Consider the following 14,607-nt stretch of genomic DNA (forward strand, 5'->3'; position numbering starts at 1 on the left):
CAATTTACCAAAGATATGTATGAGAAAAAAAAATATTGTGTCCTAGCCACGTCCGTAGGCTTTTTGACATCGACGATATGGATTATCGACCCTTTAATTTTGAAAATTCCTGTAAATGACCTTTGATGTCTACTACCTTTTGAGCCCCTTTTATCTATATTTATTATCTCGCATACTTACATTATTAAATTTGTAGATATTTGTGGATTTATTGTTTGGAAGTTCTGATTGAATTCGATTGGATTTTATTTGCAAATTTCAGTTTGCATTTTTTTTTATTTGTCTGGAAATGTTACCATTATTTGGTACATAAATCATGTAAATTTTCAAGTATTTCTTCGATGTTGGTTTTCGACGCCTGTAGCGAATATATATTTATGTTGAATTGGCAACGTCGCGTCAGACGATGATCGTATCAATGACCGCGGAGCGACAACCTCGCTTTGTTCACGAGGATTTGTCACATTACCAACAATTTGTAAGATAATTAAATGATTATAACACATTAAGATTGTTACAGGAGCTAAATAGGTCGCACGATGTAGATTGGCACATGCTCTATTTTGTATGTTTCATTATGAAGATGGTGTAGGTCTGTAGGTATATCTGTTAGCTTGCAGTAAACTTTGAGAACAAGTTAATTCTGTCAAACGGCTGATGAGTTAGTTCGCTATAATCTTTGGAACTGCTAAAGAGATTTGAAAAAGTAGTTTTGTATTTAAAGGCCCAATTTTTATGAAATGCTTTAAGGTATTAAGTATTACGCTACAACTCTACAGACCCGAACAATCAGAAATGACCACGAAGCGAAAATGAGATAGGTCTTTTCATGTCACTAAAATAACCTCAAGATATAATTTTACATTTTCGTTCGGAAACATTTTACCTAAGTAAGCTTTTTGCTTGAAATATACTAAAACATAACTTAAGCCAGTGATTCTCAAACATTTTTGACTACGGAAACCTAGAAAAGGTTTGATAATTTCAGGCCCTAGAATTTGGAATTCTTTTCTCGTGTCCCTCATTCAGTTCGCATCTAAACTTTTTATAAATATGTTATACTAATCTTTTGAGGTATTTGGCTCTAAAATATTATATAATATAATAATAAATAATAGTATTCCATTTTTTTAATTATGAACAGCTGCTGGACCGCCAGAAAGGCTTCGAAAAGCCACAGAGCTCCGGGCTTCAGAGTCTCAGGGCTCCTCGGAGAAAAATGATGATTTAAGCAATTAATCATATATTCTCCCTTCTCTTTGTTACTGGCTACGTTTATAAAAGATGTAAAAGAGAAGAATTGCCATAAAACAGAGATGTGAGTGCTCGAGTACTGGGGTATCAGGTTGGAGGCGCCGCGTCGCGCGACGCGCGTCGTGACGTCAGCGCTGATATGAACCGGTTGTGTAACGGCGCATCGTACAGATATTCCAATACAAAACTATACTGATCGAATGATCGATCTTGCTTAGACATGGCTAAATTTTTAATATTGCCAATGATAACATTAAACAATGCAATGACCAAACTAACATTTGGCGCTTTTTCCCTCTTCTCATTTTGCTTTAATTTCTGTTTTGTTCATAAATGTAATATTAGTCTTGATGGTCTTAACATTTTATAGCATACAGATGTGATCAAAATTATAAGTTTACAATGACGGTAATAGTATAATATCACCTCCTTCTGACAAACTTTAATTTAACAGATAACAAAGTGTCAACAAACGAAAAACAGTAACAATTTTTCAAGTACGTAATGGATGAACTTAAAATTCCTCTAAAAAGTATTAAAAAATGTATTAGTCGTCTAATCGCAATTATGAATTATTAAATGGTGATGTGCTAGCCACTTAATCAGGAATTACGTATTACTATATAGACAGAATTTAACAAAAATATCATAGAACAAAATTGCCTTTAAGTGTTCTGATGTACGTACCTAGTTAAAAACCGAAGGACGATTTCTGTTGATTTAAACAAAGGTGTCCCTGTGAAAAATAAATAGCAATGCAAGTGAAACCGCGTGAAATTCCTGCTTTGTTATTTACAAATACGATGAATGTTTACATTTGCGTTGTAATAAATAAGCCTATGTTGCTGTTAGACTTATCAGGTAGCCTTCAGTTACTTTTGATATCAATTTTTTATTGCAAAGGCAAGAAGAGGGAATTATCATCTAGTACGGAATATTAGAGTTACAGCTCTATTATAGTTGCCTTTATTTTATTTATTAGATACCAGGAATTGCCGATTGTGCTACTTCATTACCTCCTTATGATTAATAAGAAGAACGAAGTATGTATGGTTTGACCCAAGAGCGTAATACGTTAGTTAGCGTGAAATTAAAATAGCTATTTGCTTGATTTAGAAAAACGTTATATAAAATAAACTTTTAATATATCTATAGCTAAACAATTATCGTTGCTAACGTTAGACGATCATTTAAAATGTATGCGCGATTTAACCGAATGAAAAACAACAAGAAAAATCCATTAGGTATTGTGAAAAATGTAAATGATTTAGCTCTATTGACGACAACCTTGAGCGCTCGATCGCCGACGCGACTGCGGAATAAATGAAAACACTGTAGGTAATGTTTTTTTTACCGGAGCGGACGAAAAGTCAGCGGTAACATTGGCGCAAGGTGACCGGTCAGGTCGCGGCTGAGTGGGCATCGGCTGTTGCAACCACCACCTACCGCGCGCCTCGCCTGGTTTCGCCTCGACGTCGACGCGTGTACGAGAACATCCGTCGTCAAGTGTGATTAGCTACTTATCTTCACTAAACAACCGGTATTTCATATGTACGCGAACGATTTACAATATGAATCGTCTACAGATTTCTTCTTAATATCCTCGTTAACCAAATTTTTGTTAGCCTTTAAATGATCTGTTGATTGTGTGACTTGAGTAGCACATCACAACGTGGCTTTGGAAGTTCGATCTCGGTCTAGTAAATTTGCAACAATAATGTTATTACTTATAAATATTACAGGGACATCTGAAGTTCTTTGACTTTGTGAATGTTCGTGGTCAACGATGACTAATATTAGAAGACTTGTTTTTTGCACCCTTTGTTTCGTGTCTTTCTTAGTAACAGATGAAACATATTATTCAGCCAATTATAATCTTTGTACAAAGATACGAGTATGTTACAAAATAATGAATTGTCTAAATTTAGTCGTATGTGAGTTAGAAGTTATAGATGTTTTAAATGTTGGCAATAGTCATACAAACGGATGCAAACCTGTCCGATGAGTCAGGGGTTCCGGCGACCATGTCGTGCCGTGCCTAATGTTTGCTCGTATCAGACTAACCATTATACTATTACTAGTATGCTTTCAATTTTTTTTAAGGTTTTAGGCTACTTTATGATCTAAATATTTATATATTTTTAATTTTACTTAAATTAATCGATAGTCATTAGTTTCATTTTTATTATTACCATTATCGCAATGTTTATTCGCTATAAGTTGCCGAGTCTATTTTAGTCCGTTACTTAAGCTAGGAGTCATTCACATTAGTAATATTTCTTTTCTTTTCCCATCAAATGAGTGTATATTATGGTTTTGAGTCACAGTAGTACTGTATTTCAAGCTATTTTCCGCTATGGTAACAAATGATTATGCAAACTCGTTGCCACACCCGGTCACTGATGATGTAACCTTTACTTCCATTAGACTTTGTATAATTATTAGGAGTTTGTTACTTTTTCTGAATTTAAAATAGTAAATTATAATAACTAAAGTAAATTAAACTAAGTAAATTAAAATAAACATCACTGAAACGAAAAAGTACGCCTACCAATAACTGATACATTTAAAATCACACTCAGATTGCTTAGTAATTACATAAGCAGTGCCTTAGTGCAGAATCTTATACTTTAAGTACGTGACCCTAAGGCTTATTCCCTAGAATATGATGGTAAAGAATTGGATATATAACTACGCTAAAAAAAACATTCGTTCTATTATCTCACAAATATCTACTCTCCTTGTTCACAGGCGTAGAATAGAAACATACCGGCGGCGGCAGTCAGAATGTGTGCCGCGATTCGACCAATCGTTCACCGGAGCATGCGAGCAGCAGAATTTGGAGACCAGCGCCCTGCAGAAGCGCTTCCTCGAAGGCAAGGCGAAGCGTCAAGCTAAGAAGACGGACCGCAAGCCCGACTTACCCGCCATCAGTAGCAATCTGCACAGCAGTGTGCATGTGAGCTGTGTGAGCTAATTTGCATCTTTATAATTTTATTTTATCATACAATCTAAGGCCGTTTTCATGCTATCAATTCTTGGTATCATTATACGTATAATAATGAAATTATTGATTAAAATGAAATATTGTTTAGCTATTTATAAATTGTACAATTTCATCGTATATAAGCCTCTAGAAGCTGTTGCTGGATCTAAATTCAAATAGAGCTTTTCTTCACAGTACAACTATCGAGATTAAATAACTTCATATTAATAAGGGAAAGAGTTACGTCATCATATTTTTTTTTATGAAGACGGCCTTCTATCATCTTTTATAACAGTTTTGTTTCATCTTATTTATGCCCTTCATCAGGGTGAGTGGGACTGGTATTATTTATGCCTTTCTTATATTGACGGTATTTGATTTGACTTCCGCTACGCGAATGGACTGGTTATTAGTCAGACGTTTTGAATCGGCGAAATGTGGCTGTGATCATGTCACAGCGGATATTCCTTATATTGATATAATAGGGTTGTCTCTCGAGACGTCTTTTATATGGTAAACGGATTTAACGGTAACAAAAATTAAAAAAAAAAAACTGGTGGTACGAAGATTTTAAACGAAGAAAGTATATTTATAATATCTTTATGCATATTTCTATTGTAGTTATACTATAATAATACTGGATATCTAATTAGAAATTTACGGTTTATAGAAGTATGGGGTCGATGTTTTGAGTGAATATTCGCGGTGGTGTAAACTTTCGTGGCAGTGGCACGTGAGTCCCGGGTGGGCACGTGTCGCCCGTGCGACGGAGTTACGTAGATGCCACTCACCTCTGAAGCTGTGCTGATCTTTGACCGAGTGCTTAAGACCTAATTATCCGATAGCGATATAACCAAGGAAAGTCATCTTTAATTTTATACGCCACGCCCTTATATATATTCTTTATTCAGAATCAGACTGTTATCAGAAAATCTACCAAATATGTAGTATGCGTATATGTAGCTCCCAACATAAGTTACTTTTAAAGAGGTTGTGACTTAATAAGGTGCTTAGCTTCATCCTCTAATTGTACTTTGACATCTTAAGCCCTAATAAGAGAAATAATAAATGCCAAAACGAACGGTATTAGTATAGACATTTCACTTTGAATTAAAACCGATACCTCTTGCGCTAGAAAAATGTGATTACCGAGCTAAGAATCGTCTAATATCAATAGAGATTCTCTCCGGTTCTTAATAACGGAGGCCTGTATTGCGCAAATGTTTTTGCGACACATTTACATTGTTACATGTGCTTTACTTTCACTAACAAGACGACGATTACGCAATCATTTAGCGACGATGTAACGTTTATCGCTCCGGTGCAACACACGAACGTGATCAAATTGTTATACTTGAATGGCGATAACATTTCTTCACATCATAGAAGTGCAGACAGTTCGAACTGGTGTATATCAGACTGTCTCCTATTGTACTAGTAGTAAAAAATATTCACTTATTTGTAATGTAACGCGTTGTTTTATTAATTTGATTGAAACATGGCGATGTTAAAAGACGTTGTTGGGCGTTGTCCTTCACCAGATCTCCTTGATTTTTCTTCCATCCAATAATGTAGTTCTGCGAATGTATATGGCTTTTGTGATTTTTTTAACAATTTTTATAGGTATTTGATTATACTGATGTTTGCATTACCACGATGTTTTGCATTTTTTCAATAATATGCAAACAATTTTATCAACCACATCATTGTCAGAATCAGCCTTGGTCTTTTGTAATCTTGATATGTTTTGAAACTTTATTAGTATGACTTGCTATAATATAATCTTTATGAAAATTCCTTTCGTTAGTTTAGACATTGAAACGATTAATTACATCTACGTGTCAACCATATTTCCATTTTATAAAATCTTGTTTTCATATCTCTTCCGGTATGAAATAATAAGTTTAGTGACATTAAATTCATATTTAAAACTTAATTTGAGTTAAGCACAGTTTGATTGTGAGCATTGAGACTAGTTGTCGCGAGGGGGGGTGAGCGAGACGAAGGCAGGGGAGGGGGTAATTAGCTTGGAGCACGTGCGTAGGTACCGAGCGCCGGATGTAGCCCGACGTCAATTGACTTGACCCCCTGCATCCCGTGGCTCATACGACGCCGCCACAATGTAATGACAATCTGTATCTTAATATTCACACGTTGTTGCTATTGCTAAAAGTTCATATACTTTGGAATTACTTCGATTTTAATGATATTATAATGTTTTTTACATTCCAGTAAAAGTCACGTTAAAATCAGTCCAGGTGTTTCGGAGATTACCCGGAACAAACACGGATTTGCGGACAGAAAGACAATTTTTTTTAGTAGATTAGATAAGAAGACTGAACTTAACCTATGAAACTTTTCATAATGCGGCCATTACGTCGGCGTGTGAGGTGATGGGGCATCCCATTTTGCGTTAGGGTCGAGATAGCTCGATAACAGAGGGTAGACGCGAAAGCTACATATTTCCGTCCACCCCAATTGGGGTGAGACCTTAGACGCTGTTCGTACGCATTAAGAGAATAGAAAGCTTTTTATAAAACATGGTGACTCCTAGACGATTGTATTTCTATGTTTCTTTGTGACTGTAAAGTCCCTTCTCCTATTGGTTTATTTCTGACCAAAGACTAAAGTGTAATAATCCATTTTATATTATTTTTAGGGTTCCGTACCTCATAGGAAAAAAACGGAACGCTGATAGGATCACTTTGTTGTCCGTCCATCCGTCTGTCAACACCCTTTTCCTCAAAAACGCGTGAAGGTATCAAGCTGGAATTTATAAAGAAATACTTCTACTATGTTGTTTACTTTTGCTTGTGAACATCTTACATAAAAGTTTTTAAGAATTATATGTATATTTTTAATAGATACTAATACATTTGTCCTTCGCAAAAATATAATAAAATGTATTTACATACAATATTTAATTGCGAGATACATTAAGCCGTTTGAAATAAGCGAAGTTATAAATATAATTAATTAACCTATATCACAGTTTGTTAACGAGTTAATTATTATGAAACTGATTTGGTTTTAATTGGATTTGCGAAGTAATCTTGATTGGCATTGTAACGTCGGGCGCTTTTCGTGGAATTGCTGCGCTTTGTAAAGTCAGGTATCGTCAGAGGTATTTCCGAACCAATGAATAACTTTGAAATCTTTAGTGTACCTGCATTTTTCTTGTTGCGGATATTCGTGGGCAGTGATGATATGCCTGATGTTATCATTGAATTCCATTTTTCTTTTTGCGTGTGCGTTTCAAATTATAGCCGACACATTTATTCGATGTGAATACATTTGATAAACTGTGTTTGGGTTGTTAATTTTAATCTTAATTGTTTTCCTAATAAAATTAACTTTTGCTGTCATTTATGTATTACTGATAAAAAGGTTTGTAAAATAGTCAATTATTTTATATCCTAAGAGTAATGGTTGCACTCAGAATCGGACACCCTAAGTGTTGTGTGAATAATGTACATTTATAGAATTTAAGTGCGGCAAGAAAAGTAGCTTATTAGTGTAGTGGTGGGCACTTGGCGTCGCGTCGTTGGAGTGTGGTAGGGCACGGTTGTGCAAGCCGCTTGCACAACTTGAGCCTCGCATTGTCTCGCGCCGTTCACTACGTCGACCTCCGCTCCTACCGCTTGGCCACGCTCTATCTACCTGGTAGATGATATACTCGTATTGAAGTTTTCAAATATATTAGCCACTCAGAACATAGTCTTCAAAATAGTCACTGTGCTATACAAATTTTAGGTGTAGTAGGGCGTAATGTGTTTAGGTGGCACTGCGCAGCCCGCAGATGACATAGATCCGCCAAAAATATAAACGGCCCATATAGACCATTTGACTGTTATACATAGGTATTGGCTGTAACACTAAGAAAATCATGTTGTCATCCTACAAATTCAACAACTAAGTAACTTTTAAGACTCCTTAGACAACGGAAATTACAAATTTGTTAGTTTATTAGCTGATTGACGAAAAGGCGAGTTGATTTAAAAATATTTTACCCCTATGAATTTCAATTAATGAAAGAAAATCATTCAAATCACTTATTTCTATGTGCTTTAAAAGACGGAGTAGCGACCTTCGGCTAAACACATACATAACAAAACGATGAACTATCTAAAGTGAAGGGGATAATTCCAAGTTAAAGGGACATAAGTTCGCAGTATGCGTATCAAATTTCAAACAATCAAATCTGATGACTTATAATAAATTTAGTCTAAAATCTGCATTTGACTTATGAATCCAATGCTTGCTACCCAGTTGTAAGTAAAATAAGAAAATCTACTTTTAGAAAATTAATTCTTGCAATTTTTTTAAATCCTAAGATGTTGATTAGTTTGATTTGCATGTGATATATTGTGTGGCATCGTTCGTGATACATCATTTGTTTATTATAACTACGCAGTTTGTTCGCACACGTGATGCCAACGTCGAGGTCCTTATACTTTGTATGCTTGTTATTGCGATGGAAAAAATTTTAACCTTCGGTTTATGTTGCGAATTTGTAACACGTAATTTAGTGTTTAGAATATTGACTACCACACTCAGAGTTATTAGGTTATCGATTAAGAAAGTCCCTTAGCGACTATTTAATGACGAGGGTAGCAACAAACTCGATTGATAGCGACTTTTTTATAGTTTTTAACAGGTTGCATAAAAATAAATCATAATATAGTTATGTTTGGTTATTATAATAGTTCTGCAAAAATATAGCGTTACGTGTTAATCGAATGCCGTAAGTCCATTTCGCAGCGGAAGTGAAGCTCACAGTAGGCCGGATATTAACAGAGTGTGCGGATTTGCTCGCGCCGCGCCGTGCGTCCGAGTAGATTATGTCTATTTTTCATTGTATAGATACATGTTGTCCAGATGGTTGTTTTTGTCTTTATCTGATCGCAAATGTTAATTCTTTGATTTTCAAAGCAATAATTACTCATTTATTATTTCTCTAACCGGGGTAGGCGAGTTCAAACTAGTACCCATCAGAAACATGCTACTATTCATGTAAAAAAATTGTTTTCTATCATTTTCGATCATTAAATGTTTCAAGTTTTTGGTTATATTCGCTGTGATATTGTGCGTAAACGTGGCAATCGGTGTGTTTTGATTGTTATTTGTGCATGTAATTTATGACTATGACATTATGTATGCATATTTAACTTACAATTTTTCTATTATTTTGTTTTAATTTCAGCAACAAAAATTCGGATGCGGGGACTATGAGCCACCGGCCAAGTTGCAGTGCGGTGGGGCCGGGGGCGGCGGTGCGGGCGAGGGACTCACCAAGTTCTCCGTGGAGATAGTCCAGCAGCTAGAATTCACCACCTCCGCTGCGGACTCACAACCGCAACAAATTTCCACTAACGTGACCGTCAAAGCTCTCGCTAATGCCGTTAAAACTTCCGGCTCCCCGCCGCCCCCGCAGCCACCTCGGGTCCCGTCACCTCTGGACTGTGAGCGAGAATGCAAAGCCGAATGCAAGTCTGAAGTGGCTGACGACGAGTTCGTCGGGCTGGACGAGTGCGCTGCAGCCTTGGAACGCGACGCGGCCTCCGCTTTCCCCGGCCTGGCCGATCTGATCGGCGAGGACGACGGCGACGATACGTTTGAAGATTTAATAACTGAAATATCGGAATACCCGGAGTTTATGAAAGATTTCGATCTGGACGCGGGCAAGCTGAACGGTGGAGGCGGTTTGGCGAACAGCTTGGAGCCGAACGAGGGAGAGCCCGCGAGACCGTACAACGGCGGCGAGATGTCCCCAGCGGCGCAGACGCTGAAGCACATGGCGGAGCAGCACCAGCAGGCTGCCGGTGGGGATTGGTCGAGGTACCGCGGCTACAGCAGCTACCGGCCGCGCCCTCCCCAGCCTACCATGGACCACCTGCACATGTCGCAGCAGCAGCAGTTACATCTCACGCAGCCTCATCACAATCTACAGGTAAGTTTTCTAAAGTATTAAACTCTGAGTTAGTCTCCATACGTATTTTACCTCTGTATCACTATTTTAACCAAGTTATCTGCTTAATGAAATCAGTCGTTACTTATATTGAACAATACTTAAAAGGTAAGAACTAAGCAATAACTCCTTATAAGGTATAATAAACCTTGCAGGATTTAAATTTAAAGTTAACGCTCAAAAATTTCCCGCCAAAAAAGTAAAACAAGCAGGTAGTTATCGAAGCCGCTTCCGCAGACGCAACGAAGCAACGCCGGAAATCTGACGATTACGCAAACATTGGGATTGTAAACTGGAAAGAATGGCATTGTATTAGTAACAGAAGGAATATCTCAGTGAGCGGATTGCGTTTAGTAATTGAAAGTGTTCTTTATTGGTTAATTCATGATAAGACATAAAAAACATGCGAGTCTGGTTCGGTATCGACCGGGGGATTGTGCGCGCGCCGCCCCTCCACTCGATGGATATTGCTAGGGCTTCCACAAGTTTTACTTGACTTTTCAGACCTGTTTTGTAATTTTTTTGGTTTTTATTTTAATAATATTATTTAAATGTTGAAGAAACGGAAAAAAATGGTTATTTTACTGTTTGGTAATATTAAATCAAAATATTTTTTTTAGTAAAAATTTACTAAAAAAATATTAGAGAAGAGAAAATTTACTTCAATTATTTTTTTTTCAAGTCCCACACACTTTATGGTCCGATTTAGGGAAAAATATATTTTCATCAAAATTTTTATTAATTTATTTGGACTCCTTCAGCTCGGAATTTAAAAAAGTTATATTATTAAAATTAATATTTAAAGAGACAAACAGAAAGGGCACAATGTCTATAAGAAACTGAACGTGTGGTCACAGTAATCAGTACGAAGGGTGTCGACTGCCAACGCAAGTGCGACCAGCCTGTCCCTACTGTCTTTTTCTTGCTTACAGCTGCTCGCAGGAACCTACGGAAATCGTCCCTAAAAGAAATAACGCAATGTGATTTTTAAAACAGAAATCAACACCATACCTCTCTTATCTTCGAGGTCATGTTAAAATAATGATGGTCTTTTTGTCCAAAAATTTTAGCTAATTGGGAAAAGGTTTAAACCCAGTGTTGCTTAACATAGATCGTCACAGGCATGAAAAATATTTTTTTATTTATTTCAATAAATTTGCGATTCAAATAATAAACCATATTCAAAATGTAAACTTACAAATCTGTTAGATTTTTTTTAAAGATTCCTAATCGCGTAGTACTTTTACACTTCGTAATTTTTGTTCATCAATTTTTTGCAGTAAAACATGTTGCGGGCGTCAGTGTTCCCGTTTCATTATGACGTAGGTGCCTTTTATAGAACAGTGTATTGAGTACTAAGCTAGACGTCAAATCTCCACTTAAAATGCGGCAAAATATTTTCCAAGAACTTGTAGTATATATATATAGATTTACCCACGTATTCCTGACGATGTAGGATCTTTAAGAATAAATCTAATTGCGTAATAATTCTAAGTTGAAACTTATTATAGCTAAAAGTTATTCCAAATAATATCATAGTTATTTTTGTTAAAAGAACACTATATAGACATGCAAGTCACTTTTACGATGTCTCTGCGTATGATACAACGCAATGTTCCCTTTATAGTGTTCTACCTAGTACATAACAATAATGTGTACTTCGTTGGGCAAAACACACATGTCTTGAACCACATGTTTAGCATTATAAAAATTTATATTCTTTATTATATGTATAGGATCATACAACTTTGAAATTAGTAATATTTCGTTATTGCCTTGATGCAATGCGGGCGGCGCGGATAAAATCTTACAAAGCAAACTAAAATCCGTTGCAGGCCACGAGTGCGGTGCGTCCGGCGCGGCCCAATGGACGCGTACCTTAAGTAATTATTCTCAGAGGATGAAGGCACTAATCCTTCATTATTTAATAAAACTAATAATTTAACGTCCTCGTAATATCAACGCTAGTTGTAATCAAACTGTTGTAACGAGATCTCTGCACAATCTATTCTTTGTCGTTTAAATAGATGTTGGGCCGTTGACATCTGATGTGCCTAATTATTAAATGAAACAAAAAGAGTGGACTTCCATCCCGTGGCCATGATTGCTTCCTGTTGGAACACGTGTCCGCCCAACCATGACTATCTGTGCACATCTTAATAGAAAAATTGATTGTGTCTATTTCGTATTTCATTTTTAAAATCAATATTAATTTATATAATGAATAAAGCAATAACACCAATACATGTCGGCTTATTTCTCTATAATGTAACGCATATAAAGTCATTACTAGCCTGTATAAGTATAATGTTAGTCATAGGAATACGGTCCTTCGCTTTGCGTGTCCAGCTGTTTTCTTAACACTATCGAAACTTATTATTTTCAGTACTTTAATATAGTTGCAATAACCTCAAATAATGCCACTCAAGACAGAATTCCACTATTATTATCAATTACTAATAGATTTTATTTTGTAAAATTGATTTCAACGCAGTCTTGTAGCGTTTGTACACCGCGCTACCTTTGACCTAACCGGTGCGGTGGGCGTTAGTGACGTCAAAGTGTGGGCCGCGCTAAATATATCGTCGCTGTAAGGGCCGCTGTAACGCTACCGATCGGGCCCTGAATGTCAAAGATCACGCAAATTTATATTTTCAATTCATAAACAACATAATGAACGTAGCATTCGATGTAATATCACAGTTTAAAAAATCAAAATAATGCTTATAAATAAACCCATTCGACGAAAACATTTACATCTCATAAGAGATAATATCTCTTCTAGCAGTACTTCTATCTGTTGTCAGTAGTTTTAAATGTTAAGTGTAAATACTAGTGTAATGGGAATATAATTAATTATAATATGTCGATCGATAAGATGTTATAACTAACACGTAGAATAAGGTCATACCTACTGACTATAATTAGAATAGATTTGTTTAGAAATAGTAACGTTGATTCTGTTTCCTTGTAAGATAACAGCGAATGCAATTTATTGTTAAGAAGAAAATGATAAATTAAATCTTTCTAATGATACGAATCATTTGTTACTCTTTATTGTGGTCGAGCTTGTGTCTGAGCAAATTATGTAGCTGGTAAGATTTACGTAGTCGTCAGTACACTCTGACCTTATTCTGCTTGTATTTTGCGCATACAAGCGCAAAAGGAGATTGAAAGATGTAGTCAACAGCTATTCAAGCTATAGCTTTCGTCCTTATTTCATCCAAAACATAACTATAGTAGGTTTCAAGATGTTATGACACTGACTGCCAGCATTTTTTTTGTATAAATGTAATTTGATAAGGCATTTCGCATTGGATATTATAAAAGTAAGTTACGCTTTTAATCTCAGTGGAAGTAGTTTATCGCCTTTTATTGTCTGATCTCATAAAGATACAAACATTGACGATATTGGTACAAAAATGTGGGAGACGCAAACGTCGCTGTAAACAACACTTTTTATCGGGCATTCCATTTGATCTCCTTTAGTTATTCGTTTATCTCACCGCCTTTAGTTGGCAATACAAATTTTACTTATGTTTATGCCACCACATCAATGAAGGATTTTATTAAAATTGTTTTTTTAACAACTTGCCTAAAAGGACTAGAAGTATGATTTGATTGTCAATACGTAAGTAATAGTTACGTTGCTGTTACGACACACATTATGCTCTGGTTACAGACTGAACAATTGTGCATCTAAAATGTTTGTTTACTGATGCCTGGAAGTTCCGTGCCTTTGACAAAGCAATTTGGATATTTTACGATCTTATTGCTTGACAATTAGGTACAGAATGACAAGACACTAAGCGGCACGGGTGCATGCTATTATGCAATTGTTACCTAGTGGCACGTGTAACGAGAACATTGTTATTATCCTCGATAATGACAAAACAAATCAAGGTCTTTTTGAGCTTGCTTTGATGTGAGGAAACAAGGAAAACTTACACGCAAATCTAAATGGGTTGGTTAAGAATCTTTTCTAGGAAGTGACTAGAGTCGTATACCTTTATGATAGTTGATTTTGCTGGCAGGAAGCAAAAGATTGTACAGAAAAGGGCACGTTTGTTTTCATATCTGTGAAACTATATACGGTTGCAGTTAACAATAAGTTATTAAAATATAAACAAAACCATATTCTCATGGTGCATTATGACAGTGCAGAGGCGTGGTAGAGATATGTATATAGTGTGTTGTGTACGGCTGTGTGCTGTGAGTGATAAGGCACTGGTTGCTCTCGATGTATCGCAATTCGCAACGCTCCGCGCCGCACCGGCAATGTCACTGTGAGAAAAGCAACTGTATTTATAGCGATGTTATCAGACCGCTGAGCAGTGGCCGATGTAAATTCCAATTGTAAGCGACTTGTTTCTGTTACATTCACATAACTCCGATTCAC

The 14,607-nt window shown here is 36.3% G+C and overlaps 1 protein-coding gene across 2 annotated transcripts in view; it reads left to right on the forward strand.

Annotated features, from left to right (window-relative positions):
- LOC106123466 (neurogenic protein mastermind) overlaps positions 1 to 14,607 on the forward strand; it is a 31,273-nt gene that overhangs the window by 6,899 nt on the left and 9,767 nt on the right. The window contains exons 2-3 of one of the 2 annotated variants that reach the window (XM_013319815.1): positions 4,006 to 4,222; positions 9,444 to 10,190. In XM_013319815.1, the coding sequence (XP_013175269.1) occupies positions 4,006 to 4,222; positions 9,444 to 10,190 (964 nt within the window). The remainder of the gene's footprint in view (positions 1 to 4,005; positions 4,223 to 9,443; positions 10,191 to 14,607) is intronic. The other variant, XM_013319816.1, reaches the window with a different exon arrangement.

The sequence above is a fragment of the Papilio xuthus genome, unplaced genomic scaffold (assembly GCF_000836235.2).
Source record: "Papilio xuthus unplaced genomic scaffold, Pxut_1.1 DF826115.1, whole genome shotgun sequence".
Taxonomy (NCBI): domain Eukaryota; kingdom Metazoa; phylum Arthropoda; class Insecta; order Lepidoptera; family Papilionidae; genus Papilio; species Papilio xuthus.